Source organism: Halichoerus grypus, chromosome 10 (genome assembly GCF_964656455.1).
Source record: "Halichoerus grypus chromosome 10, mHalGry1.hap1.1, whole genome shotgun sequence".
NCBI lineage: Eukaryota > Metazoa > Chordata > Mammalia > Carnivora > Phocidae > Halichoerus > Halichoerus grypus.
In genome coordinates, this window is record NC_135721.1 from 204,794 (window position 1) to 218,303 (window position 13,510).

Below are 13,510 nucleotides of genomic sequence, written 5' to 3' on the forward strand. Positions count from 1 at the left end.
AGTTGTAATTCACAATGAACAAACCTTGTCATTCTATCGTGACAAGATTTTAAAAGATCCTGTGGTTTGGTCCTCGACAAGCCCCTGGGAGTCAGCGGCACTTAGTCCCAAGCTGGGGTGCTCCCTGGCAGGTAACTGAGCATGTGCCTCTTACAGTTCCCCATCGCCCTCCTTATCTCAGATTAAAAGCAAGTAAGAGAACAAAAGCATAGCATCTTTTAAATGAAGTACTTCTCAAAAGCATGTGCATATCCTATAAATCAAAGGAGTGCTGAACTCCTTCCCAGAGAGTTTTACAAACTGCCATATTAATTAGAAAGTTTGTGATTATAAGATGGATATGAATCATTTTTAACATATAGATATTTTAATTACCAACTCTCTCCTGATAGCTGGAAAGTTCAGGGTAGAGCTTATATTTGCTTCTGTTACCTGCAAAACAGAAAAAAAGGGGGGGCATTTATTAGACTTATTAGCATATCGTATATAAAATAGCCAAGAATGCCAAATCTTGCTCTTGCAAAACAGGTATTTTAAATCTCTAAGATTGATAGAAATACCATTATTTTATCACACTTTAAATCAAGAGGAATGCCTGAATAAACCCAGAAAGTACACCGACCATAAGGCAGAGGGTAAATATCTGGTATCTATAGGATTAGAAGCACTGAAACTACAACTCATGACCTTGGAATTACACATTCACGGATAACACACATACATCTTTCTTTCCAGAAGCAATCATAAGATACCTGAATTTTAAAAAAGTTTGTAGCCCCCAAGCCAGTGATTTTCAAACATCGCTGTTTGCTTAACCACTAAAATAATTTTTAAACAGCATGTGTTCACTTGTATATTTTTCAGTTAATATCTAAAATTGTTCAATATAAGCCTAAAAGTTGTAAAGGGCGTACTTTGTAGCATATTTCAGTTTCAGTTATTTAAATTAAAAACTTATATCTCTTTCTGGGATAACAGAATCTAAATATCATAGTATAAATATGAATCATTATTATAACTATACGCTCCATCATGAGTTAAAAAAAAGCTTTTTTTTAAAAGTCAGAAATTGGGGTGCCTGGGTGGCTCAGATGGTTGGGCATCTGCCTTCGGCTCAGGTCATGATCCCAGGTTCCTGGGATCGAGCACCACATCGGGCTCCTGGCTCAGCGGAGCCTGCTTCTCCCTCTCCCTCTACCTCTCTCCCTGCTCATGCTCTCTCTCTCTCTGTATCTGTGTGTCTCAAATGAATAAATGAAATCTTAAAAAAAAAAAAAAAGGAAAAGAAAAAGAAATGTGCACAGACCAAAAGGTAAATCGGTGAGGACACAGTCATCGCTGTGCAAAGTGGGGAGGGCACCATCCGTCTCCACAAGAAAGGTTCAGAAGATAGGAGATCATAGTGGGAAACAACAGCCCCAGGCTGACACAAGCAAGGGGCCTGGGAACCTAAGTTGATGTTGAGATGTGTAGGTTTTAGAACACGTGCTCATGAGGAAAAAAAACCAAAAAAACAAATCTTCTGAGATTTTTCCATTGTTAAGTGAAAGGGGTTCCTTGAAGTTAAGATGAGTAGTTTTTTAATCTACACTGGCAAGGAAGTGATATTAAGGGAACTGACATAAGATTTTTATATGTGCATCATACAAGATATCTATTTTCCTAGTGAGGACACTTCAGAAACATTATGTATTTTAAAACTTACACACAGTTCAAATTTTATGTAATCACTCAGATTTAAAATAAAAATAGATTCAGTGCCCACATCTTGTTACTCACTGGAAATATGAGTGTATGTAAATTAATCACCTGAACATGAATCAGAAATACCATCCCTTTTGGAAGAAGATGCAGCATCCCAGGAGAGTAGGGTACAGGCTAAGTTATAGGAAATGTGGGCAACGAAGAAGACAGGTGCAGTTCCTGAGCACCGTCCTGGGAGGGGTACTTTTAGGCAACCTAGAGGCCTAGCCAGGAGCCAGTGTGAGGGCTGTGACTCCTATTTCATGCCCAGGTGAAGGGGGGGTGGATACAGAGCATGAAGGAGGGGGCCATCCTCCTGCCCTCTAAAGCACTCTGATACTTGTTCTCCTCCTCCCAGAACTGGTCATGTGCTTCCTTCCAGTAATGGCAGTTATTTTTCCACATGTGGTATCTTCCCTCCTAGACTGAAAGTTCTTCAAAGACAGGATATAATTTGGACTCATCTTTGTACTCTCAAAAGCCCCAGCACAGTGCTCGTGAATAACAGTGGATTATTACATGAAACATCACCTACTTTAATATATTGCTACATACTGTTACCCTCTGTGCCTGAAAAGCATGATTCCAAGAGTGACTGTCCTATAAACGTGCAATGGAAAGAGGGGTAGAGGCCAAAACCTGATGCTTTATAAATCCGGTCTACTTTAAAACCACCTTATGAAATCCTGAGCTCCCAAGAATATATGGTAAACTTAATATTCAGAATATAAATCTATAAGTATACAAGAAAAATAGGCTTATTTTGTTCCCATTTCAAATCGGCAGGATAACTATCTTTGGAAGAAATGACAAATAAGTGAAAAAACTTTAAAGATAAATCTCTTTGTAAATTGGAGAAAGCATCTTCTGAATGAGAACAGAAGCTTTCACAAATTGCAGCAATGAGAATTTGTCTTCTGTCTTTAGAAGACGCTGAGCATTTATTTTTCTCTTCAACACCCATTAGTTCTTCTATTTGACACTAAAGTTTAACAATGCAGCTTGATTTCTTAACAATAATATCTAATAATTGCTTAATTATAATTTTATTTGAATTACAACAGAAATATTTACTTTGGGAGCCGGAGTTCAGCAGGACTTGTGCAGATGACTGCTGTGGTCTTGGTGATGGTTTCGGAGGTAATTCTTTAGCCTGGGAGGAACAAAAAAAAATGCACATAATTTTAAAATACTTTTTTACCTTGGAGCATATAGGCTTTTTTCTTCTAATGAATATATGTGGCATAGTTTATCCTATGCACCTATTAACAAAGCACCCTAAACGTGCATGTGCACTGCTTTGGGCCACGATTAGTTGAACTGGATGCCACATGCATAGGTTGAAGGGGGTGCTCTTCTGTAATGGGAAGCTTGCCTCATCCAGCACCTCAGTCACTTGGTGACTGGCTCAGCAAACCCTGGGAAAGCAGTGACAACTGAGGCTTCGTGTCCGTTTCCACGTTGTCCCATGGGGATCAATCCACTCCGAGAGGGTGGCGTGGAGCTCGGAGCACAAGACCCTTGACCTTCAAGGCCTCAGTATTAGCAGCATTGTTAGTATCGTTATTTAATATGACCAAGTCATGTCCTTGGAGAGATGCAATTATGGAAAACGAACTATGGTTCCCCTTGAAATTTGTACAGGTAACATGTCAAAGTTATACAACATTTTAAAAAGAACTTTATGTAAATGAAGTTATGGGGGAAGTTTGGTGGTTATTGGGAACCTGATATCAAGAACAGAATATTCTATATAAAGAAATGTCTTGTGACTGCTGAGAGAAATGTAAAAACCAAGCATTACAGCAGGCTTCCTCTGTTCCCTTGCTGCTTTTCTTGCGTTGATTCGTTGACCTTCATTTTCATACTTTTCAGTAAAGGAATCAAGAATTTCATAAAGATCTTCTGCTTGAGCAGGTCGTGGTATTTCTCCAAATAAAATGTCATAAGCTCGGATGTCTTGACAATAAAATCTAATAAGAAATATCAAATTAAGAGCATTTATAGACGTAGATCCTTTCTAGAGTTAAAAGTAGGACACACACCTGTGTGTAGGCATTTACTCACATCTCGTACTTCATATATACTATTTTTCAAACACTAACTACAAGCCATAACCCATGTTAAACCCCTAAATTCACTCCCCCAAGCTCATCTCTAGAGCCAATCACCATAAATTGTCTGATATGTATATCCTTCCTCCAATAATATAAAAAGCAAATCACATATATATACAAACACCCACACATACAAATATATAAACATGTATATGCAAATATACCTACACTTACAAAAATATACCTAGAAGCACATACATTTTTACAGATTTTTATTTTTTAAGTTTCTTACAAAAAGTGCTTTGTAATATGTAATATGTAATAACAAATATGGCTTTATAATTTCTTTAGAATGTTTATTTGTATCAAAATTACATAAAGATTTGCCTTACATATTTAGAAGCCCTGCAATTGAAAAAGAAGTATATTAGTTTTAGCTTATCCAGGATTTATGTGAACTTCAATGAGAAAGTCTCCCAAAGGCCTAGAATCAGAAATTTCTAAAAGAATTCTTCATTTAAATTTCTCAAATTAATAAAACCAGAAGTAAAAACATCTCTCTTGACTTTGTAAGACATAAAGCTGTGCAAACCTTTATTTTTCCCTGTCCCTCCTATTTTCCAGTTGCTGTGGCTCGCACTGAATATCGTCACACGTGCCAATGAACTCCTGAGTGAACCTGCACAGTCACCTTCATACGGGTTTTCGTCAGCAAGCAGGCGTCTGCGTCTGCTCTAAGCTCGCTGCATTGCCAGCTCCCACCAGGCTCACAGTGAGTGGGGATCTGCCAGGTTCTGGAAGAAGTCACTTTGTCGGTCAGCCTTTTCTCTTTCTCTGAGCAGCCAGACATATTTTAGCAGAAATTTAGAAGAGCAGTTTGGGGAAAAACTGGCCAGATGCCAGTTTAAAGTAGAAGTTCTTCCTCACCTGTTAAAGTACTTCTAAATCCCTTTTTTAAAAAATCAAAATTTGTCTCTGTTTTATGGAAGAAAGACAACGGCAGAGTGTAGTAATAGACAACCTCTTACAATAGGAATATTTTGATTGACCTACAAGTTGTAACTGTTATGTGCCTTTACAGATGTTTGAAAAATATACTTAATGATACAGCTGACTAATAGAATATTATGTAGCCATTAACTTATACTTAAGATTCTTACAATGTTAAGTGGAAAAAAAGGATTTATAATTGGATCTGTTATGATTACAATCATTTGTGGCAAAACAAGGGGAATTATGCTTAGGAAAACATTGTAAGGCAATAAAGCAAAATGTGAATAGTGTTAATCTTAAAGGGATAGAATGGTTTATTTTTCTTGTAATTTTTTTGTGTTTTCTAGATTTTCTCTAAGTACATATTACTTTATATTGAATCTTTAAATAAAGAAATATACAGTTAGAGTCAAACGCTGTGTTAAAAAAGATTATATACAAGGTTACTCTGTAAACTCTGAACAACTATGTGAATCTATGAAGTATTATGTTTCTCATCACACTTTCCTGAAATCAATTAAAATTATGTGGCTTGCACTTACTTTCGATTAGTTTCTTTCCTTTCAATCAAACAGCTGCCTTCTAACGATATGCCAGCAAAGAGTCCTCTGGATTTGCAGTATGTAAAGACAGCAGTGGGGCTTCTCAGGGCAACATTTCCTTCTAAATTCCTGCAAAATAGAAGGTTTGCATCCTGGAACCACGAGAGAATGGGCCCTAAGATCATTAGTTGAGCAGCACCACACTTCTCACTCAAAAGAATGATCTTGTTCTTACTTCATTTGTTTTTATGTTTTACCTCCTGTTGGCCTGAGCTAGTTGTGCTTAGGGTGTTCTAGGGCCTGGGGAAGGACACATTATTTAAAACCATTATCAAAGGTGTGATGTGATAATCATACCTTTCCAACTTTGTCTTCCTTTCTTAAAACAGGAATGTACCTTTTAAGAGTACCAAAGACTGTGGGTTCTTTTTACACTGAGCATTTTCATGGAATTTAGAAACCTTTTTAGATGATTGTATGGTCTGAGTTTTCAGTATTTCTACATTGCTCAAATGACCCCAAAATAGTTGTTCATTGACAGAGAGGTAAAATGCACTCTACATACTGTAAACATCACTCTACTGAAACACTGCTATTTCAAATTTTCCATAATCTAGTTTGAAGAAAATCTTTTTTCTTTCTTGATCAATGCCGCCCTTGATCAGTTAATCAAATTGGACTTGGCTCCTTCAGAGCTTAAAGGTAAATTTTATGTTCCATTCCGGTAGATAACAATGGCCTACATTTCTGAAGTATTTAGTTTCTTTTTGTGTGTTCTAGTTTCAAATTTTCTCATTTTATCACCCTGGCTGGGCTTTATAAATTTCTTATTTCCAAACAACCTCAAACCCTCTAGGACATATATAAATCATAAATCAGTTTCATTTCAATTCAAGCTTCCTCTTAGTGCAAACCTGTATAATTTTTAAACCATTACTATCTAACAGATGTTCAGAAGGTACTTTGCGAGTACTCACCTTCCCAGCGGCCCAACTGCCACAGTAAAGTTCCCTCCGAGTGTCAGGTTACCACCTTTTGCAAAAGCTTCTACTGCTCTGTTATAATTCAAAATTATTACCAAATCTGATACCTGAAAATTTATTTAAAAATAATTACGTGTAAATGTCATTTAAAATATATGCTGATTAAAACTCAAATACATACCATATAATGTAGCAAGAATTTCAATGTAGACAGTGAAAGAATATGAAAGAAGAATCATTTTTATTTTGAGCTGAGGATGTAAGCAAAGGATATTTCCACAGGTGAGTCAAGGAAACACCTCTGAGCATTCACTGTGCACCATGCATATACTGTGGGGCTCTGTGCATACCCCCAATCTTCTCGGCAAGCTTGTAATGTAGGTAGTGACAGGGGTCTAGTGAGGCTAAGTGGCCTGTCATAGTGATAGCCAGAATAGATACAACATAGGTAGGTCAGAAAGATTACAAGTACTCCCTTAAACTAAACACGTCAAGAAAGCCAAGCCAAAGACCATACAATTAGGAGTAAGGGCATAAGATCCAGGGTTCTCAGTGACATTTCCACACTGAAATCCCTGGCAAGGCCATGTGTTTACCACTAATAAAGTGCATGCTGTCCACTTTCTTTTAGGCACAGAAATTCAAAATATCAGAAGGAAGCTATTTAACTATCAGTTAATGCCTCTTACTGAGCTAATTCTCTAAGTAAAAGCAAAAATTAGACTGTGGGAATAATGCTCAAACAAGCCAACACAGAGGAGGTGTTCACCACTGCTGTGTACGAGCCCAGTGAGAGCCCAGAGATACGGAGAGCCCTCGGGGATGGAGGCCTGAGCGGCAGTCCAGCTCCCTCCTCAGGAGCTGTGTGACCTCATATTCTGACTACTTTTGGATCTCTCATCTTTTCATATGTGAAATCTGCAAAATAGGACCCACCTCACTCATCTATCTCAAGCAAAGATGTGTGTGTCATGCATACCTCGAAAAGGAGAGGTGTACTGGTTGATGCTAAGAATTTGGGCTAAAAATCCAACTCTTTGGGTGTGAATTCTACTTCTGCCTCTTGCATATTGTGTGATCTTGGGCAAATGATTGAGCAGCTTGAAACCTTAGCTTGTTTCTCTGTTTTAAGGTGGGTATAATAATAGGAGCCACATTTGTAAACAGACTCTGTATACATACATATACGTGCATAGACATGCATATAAGGTAGTTTAAAGGGTTAACTGAAATCATTTGTAAAGCTTGGCATGTTTACCACAACTCAATAAAATATGCAAAGGCCAAGCAGACTGATGTTTAAAAGATTACTTAATTTATATAGTTCTTTAATGTTTTATAAGTGTTTTAAAATCAACGTTTTCATTTGACCCACAGAAGAATACTTACTACCAAAAGAGATTGCACTTGAAAAGACCTAATGGAGATCCAATACAAGTAGATTCTTTAAAAAATGTTTAATTTGAATCATTTTATGAAAAAAATACACTCAAGTTCCATAGGACAAACTAAATATACCAGCTAACTTACCCCTATGAAATACTTTACCTTGACTCATATCAACTGTTAATTCCATTTTATATATGGACAATTTCTGAAGATTGTGGTGTTGAATAATACAGAATTAGCTCTTATGCAAAATTAAGTGATTTTGCCAATGATTATATGAGCTATATCTTATATACATTTTAGGTAGTATATATAAAATTGCTTTGCATAATGCTTGGTATATACACATGCAGAAAGTATAAGTCTCCAGCCATGACCATGTAAATACCTGACTGCTATTGTCCCCTTCTGCTTGGTACATCTTAGTATAATTAAGTAAGGCAAAACTCTAAGAGTCAATTAAAGAAAAAAGTAATCCTTTAATTTTATGTCTCATCTCAATTCAGTTCTCTCTGAAATAAGAGTGAAATAATCCTGTGTTCTTTGGTGATATCGCTAATGAGAGAACCGGGTCAAAGCTCCACAGACAATTTGAGGAGCGGGAGGGGCCCAGCAGCTCTTGGTTTGTCTCTATAGCTAAGAGTAAAAGCAAACAGATTCCCTGAAAGAAAACCGTCAATACACAAACACTGTAAGACAGACATTTGAAAATTTGATAAGGTTTCCTCAGAAGTTTGTAATGAGGTATAACTATAAATAAGATGCCAGTTCTGCATTTAAATTCAATTCTTACACAAAAGAATGAAGAAAGCACAACTACCCTGCAGGAAAAGCTGGGGGAGGAATGTTAACCCCTGATAACCTCGGAGCAACAGACCTCAGCAAACAGGTATAGGGTAACGTAGCCAGGAGCCTCCCCTCCCCCCAGAGGCCATAATCATTAGGAGCAAAGTTACAAAATGAAACAATGCAAAGCCAGCATTTGAAGTAATTTGAAGATCCGGATGTAACACAACAGGGTGTTGCCACAGGTGAAGATACACGGCGCTAAGCCAGGTATGCCCAGGACCTGAGCTCTGGCTTACTCAGCAGCCCACTGTGGAGATAAGCAGCTTTGCAATCAGCAAGCCATACGCAGCCAAGTACAGTCAGTCCGATTTGAGGCCTATCTGTTCTACAGTTGTGCTAAAGATGGAAACAGAGCAAAGCCTGAATGAGCAAAATTCTACTCTAAATGAAAGAACGCTGGTGTACATTAGATAGCTGTAGGTGGGGATCTGTCCAGAAAATGAAATATATGGAATAAAATCTATTTCGTCAGTGGTGAAATAAGAACAGTAGGTAGTCTCTCAAGTTCTATGTAGTAAGTTTCAGCTGCTTTTAGAGAAAATGGCAACTGTATGTTTATAGACTTACCTCAATTCCTATTTCAAATCCTCCACCAAGCCCAGCTATCCCAATGGCTGAAGGTGCAGACCATTCTAATAAAACCAAAGAAACAAACATTACTCTAACATTAAAACCCCTTGACACACAAATATGGGAAGGAAAAATGCTACAATGAGAATAGTGTTTCTTTTAAAAATAATGAGACTTTGGTGTTTCCCCTGTGTTTTTAATATTCTTTAATAAGCATATATAATTTTTTAAAAAGATTTTATTTATTTATTTGACAGAGAGAGACACAGGGAGAGAGGGAACACACGCAGGGGGAGCGGGAGAGGGAGAAGCAGGCTTCCCGCAGAGCAGGGAGCCCGATGCGGGGCTCGATCCCAGGACCCCAGGATCGTGACCTGAGCTAAAGGCAGACGCTTAACGACTGAGCCACCCAGGCACCCTGAACCAAACATATATAATTTTTAAGTTAAAAATGTTTGAAAGGTATTAGACATTGAGGCTCACAGACTCACAAATCCATGTCCCCTAATCTTTGTCTATAAACATGCATAATATATCAAACGATTGAATACTTACCTACTAAACACATAGCATTTGATCATTTCAACTCTCAACATTTACATAATGTTTCACAAAATAATTGAGCTATATAATTCTAGTTTTTAGTTACAATTTTATCATAGATATAAGAGAGCAAAAGGATTAAAAAAAGCTTATTATAATCACTTCTAAGGGTAACACAATAATAAACTGTTTCTGTTGTAAATTTCTGAGGGCAAAAACTGGTCTTTTGTGCCTAGTAGAACAAGAAATAGGCTATAAATTCAAGATTTTTAAGATTTTAACAAGATAAATTTCCTTACATTTGAAAACTAAGTACAATAATTCCATTTGAATTAGGAAAAAAATTAATTTGATGGGGGAAGGGTGGGATAGTATAGATAAAGTACTTTCTGAAAATGCTTATTAGCTTCCTAAACCTAATTCTGTATTCTAGATAACAGGATATTGCTTGAATATATTCAGAACTAATCTATCCAGGCTTAGGGGAGTTTTGATTACAGAAATTAGTGTCATATAATCCCAAAGTTGTTTTCCATTTCCTATGTTAGGAACTGTCGCTGTTTGAAGACTGCCCATCTGGCCAGGATCTGGGGAATTTGCTGCTTCATTTGGGCAATTACCTCCTGCAGACAGAGCTGCTGGTACTCAGAAAGGTGGGAGAGAGGAATGCAGGGATTTGGCCCAGGAGAAAGGTCCCCCCTGAGGTTCTGATAGACCCCAGATATTGTCGGGCCTCTACCTTTGCAGATAGCCTCCCTGTCAACCACCAAGGGGAAGTTTTCACAGACACTGAAGGACCTTGGAATGTGCCTCAACTTTGTCTGGTTATCCTGCGGGAACTCAGCTCATGAAAATGTGGGTAGTGCTTGAGAAGAAGAGAACTTTGTTGTTTTCATTTCGTAGGCAAGGACTGAACCATGAAGTGCTGGGCCACAGCTTCAGGGAGAGACTCTAATTTACTGTGGGGACACATCACAGGACACAGTGGACCTGACCACTGAGGTTCAGTGGTCACTCGCCCCACAAACACCCAGATGTATCTATTGTCATTGTCTTATGCTCTCTTCCAGAATAAAATTAAATTATCTACACTAAAAACATCTATTAAGAGAGAAATATGTTCAATTATATGAGTGAACTGAGAATGTTAAATTGGTATGAAAAGCATTATAGTTAGTTATGACACACCTACCTACATTTTAAATATTACTATAAATGTTGGTTAAATATTGGGAATTAAGGGAAATATATTTTGATTTCATCTCTGAAAAATCAAGTATTAGATTTCACCCCAAAAAGTAAAACCAAATTGTATTGATCTTGATGTGCTTCCACCCTGGTTATAGGCTTTAAAGAAAAATTTCAGTTTTTATGGTTTCCTATGGGAATAGTAGAAAGATTACAGATGGGTCTGATTTTCTTATCAACTTCCATATAACAAAAGAAAAGTTATATCACGAAGCTGAAAAATAAGATTCATATTTAACATCAGAAATGCAAATATTGTCATGTTCAATAACTGCTCCATAGAAGAATTACATAATGTACATAAGACAAAGCTAGATCTACCCCTCCAAGTCTTGTCTACTATTTTAAGAGGAGGAGAGAAACGGGAAGCCTCACTGTCCTTGTTGATGGGACATCCAGAGTGCACATTCCAGGATGACAACGTTAGGGGTCTTGAGGAAACCTATCATGCTCCCTGCCAAACGTTTCCAAAATGAAAATAAGCAACTTACTTCCGTCTGGAAGACGTGCCAACACGACCCCACTGCCTCCTCTAGCAGTTACCAGAAATCCAGCTTTTATCACAGACAAAATCGCAAGGCCCTTGGCTTTAGCAATTACGTGGGCTGCAAAATTAAGGACAACAGGCAGGTGAGCATTTTTAGCGGACTTGCCTGAATAGATGAGCATTATGCAGATCAATACACACAAAGCTCGGCTGGGCAGGATCCCCAGTTCCAGTCTTAACGGCACGTATGAGCCAAATAAAACTCGCTGATATGGCACACGGGCCCAAGGCTGTCTACCTCGGCCTCCTTCTTTGTGGTATATTTCCAATGCTACGCATAACACACAAAGTGCTAAAAAATCCCTGCAACTGCTATAATAAATGAGATATGTGGATGAGATTTTTTTTTATTGACATCTACTAGCAGGACAAATAATTTGGAAATTTCAATTAATTGAGAATATAACTCATAAAAAACAAGTTATTGTTTTCAAAGTGATTAAGATCCATATGGAACTAAGTACTAAGGAGAAAGCTGACAAGACTGGCATCCCACAAACAGCAGAACTTTGATCTTAAAGCCGTATAGTTAGTTCACCTTTTATGAATATGAAAATTAGATTCAAATAGAGAAAAACCAAGGGATTTTGCCACTTTAAAATATTTTTAACTTTATAAAATGATCCATTCAAGTATTCAAGTAACACATAACTATTAGTGTACTGAGAATATAATTTATACAATATTGGTTCATTCACATTTCGGGGAAGTTCATTACATAAAATGAGCTATTAATATATGTACCACCCCCAAACACTGCACCTCCCTTTTCTGTGGATTCATTCACACAACAGTATATCTTTCAAATAATAAGGGAAGCCCAAACATTGGAAGTTACTCTTGGTCCCCAACATCACTTTTAAGACTGTTCGATTTCTTGTCTTTTGTTAAATATTCCATCAAGAAAGTCAAACCACTGTACTCAAACACACAGAAATGGTTTTCTGGAAGTCCCTAGAAAAACACTAAATTTCTAATATAATTATGCACACCACTTCAAAATTTTAGTTAATAGTAGACTCTCAGCGATAACTCACCCAAGAGCAGGAAGTTAGCGTGCAGACCTATGTGATGTTACTTGTAGTTAAGCAATGGATAGAGAACAAGGTTGGGCTCTTAGATTGCAGTCCACTAAGCGTGCCTTCATTTTGTATTTTAAAAGGTTATAAGTATATTGTGATGAGGTTGAAAGCTCTATTGTATATTACATAGATTTATTTTTACAACCACATTTTGGCAGAACATCTTCCTCTACCCTCACACTCCACTCTCAATGTGTGTACGGTCAGGATTGCCTCTATTTAAATAGAACAGAAGGAGATGAACATATTTTAAATGTCAGGTTTGTTTTTATAGATTTTCCACCCAAATTTGGGGACACTAAAATATCAATAATGCTTAAATAATTTGCGAATTAGCTTTTCATTTATAATATAGATGCACTGATTACAGATTCCCTGATGGAATTTTACTGCACAAAATCCATGAGAAATAATCCATACTCAGATGTTTCTATGTCAGGAAATACAATTTATCCATAACTTGGGCTAGCAGGCTGTTGTGTACGCAGATGCTGATATATACATCAAGAAATGTCTTCTATCTCCTGCTTCAGAATATTGCTACTGAAAATTCAGTTTTTCTGGTTGAATTTTCTTCGAGTCCTAAAGTAGTACTTATCAAACTGGTATGTGCAGCCAGATCACTGGAGATCTTGTGAAAAATGCAGATTCTGACCACTGAGGCCTCAGTGGAGCGTCATTGCATTTCTAACAAGCCCCCCGGTGATGCCCAACTGCTGGTCGAGTCTGCACTTGGAGTAGCAAGGCTTCTATGAAGCACGGTTTTCCTGATGGGAGTAGTGGCTGGACCAAAGTAACAATAATAATAATAATAATAATAATAATAACAAATTAAATTTTTTTAACATTTAAAGGTCTGCTTAATAACTTAAAAAATCTGGCTTAAGAAATTAAACTAGTTTTAAAAAAAGAAGTTAAACTAGTTTTTGTAATGCAGGAAGTTTCCCACGCCCATGATTAATTA

At 37.3% G+C, this 13,510-nt stretch overlaps 1 protein-coding gene across 2 annotated transcripts in view; it reads right to left on the bottom strand.

Moving 5' to 3' along the window:
• Window positions 1-13,510, bottom strand: part of SH3YL1 (SH3 and SYLF domain containing 1) — a 36,338-nt gene that overhangs the window by 7,053 nt on the left and 15,775 nt on the right. Inside the window, exons 3-9 of one of the 2 annotated variants that reach the window (XM_036072712.2) lie at window positions 11,409-11,522; window positions 9,124-9,188; window positions 6,313-6,425; window positions 5,336-5,464; window positions 3,548-3,716; window positions 2,818-2,896; window positions 376-432 (exon numbers count right to left, since the gene is read on the bottom strand). In XM_036072712.2, coding sequence (XP_035928605.1) covers window positions 376-432; window positions 2,818-2,896; window positions 3,548-3,716; window positions 5,336-5,464; window positions 6,313-6,425; window positions 9,124-9,188; window positions 11,409-11,522 — 726 coding nt within the window. The remainder of the gene's footprint in view (window positions 1-375; window positions 433-2,817; window positions 2,897-3,547; window positions 3,717-5,335; window positions 5,465-6,312; window positions 6,426-9,123; window positions 9,189-11,408; window positions 11,523-13,510) is intronic. The other variant, XM_078055881.1, reaches the window with a different exon arrangement.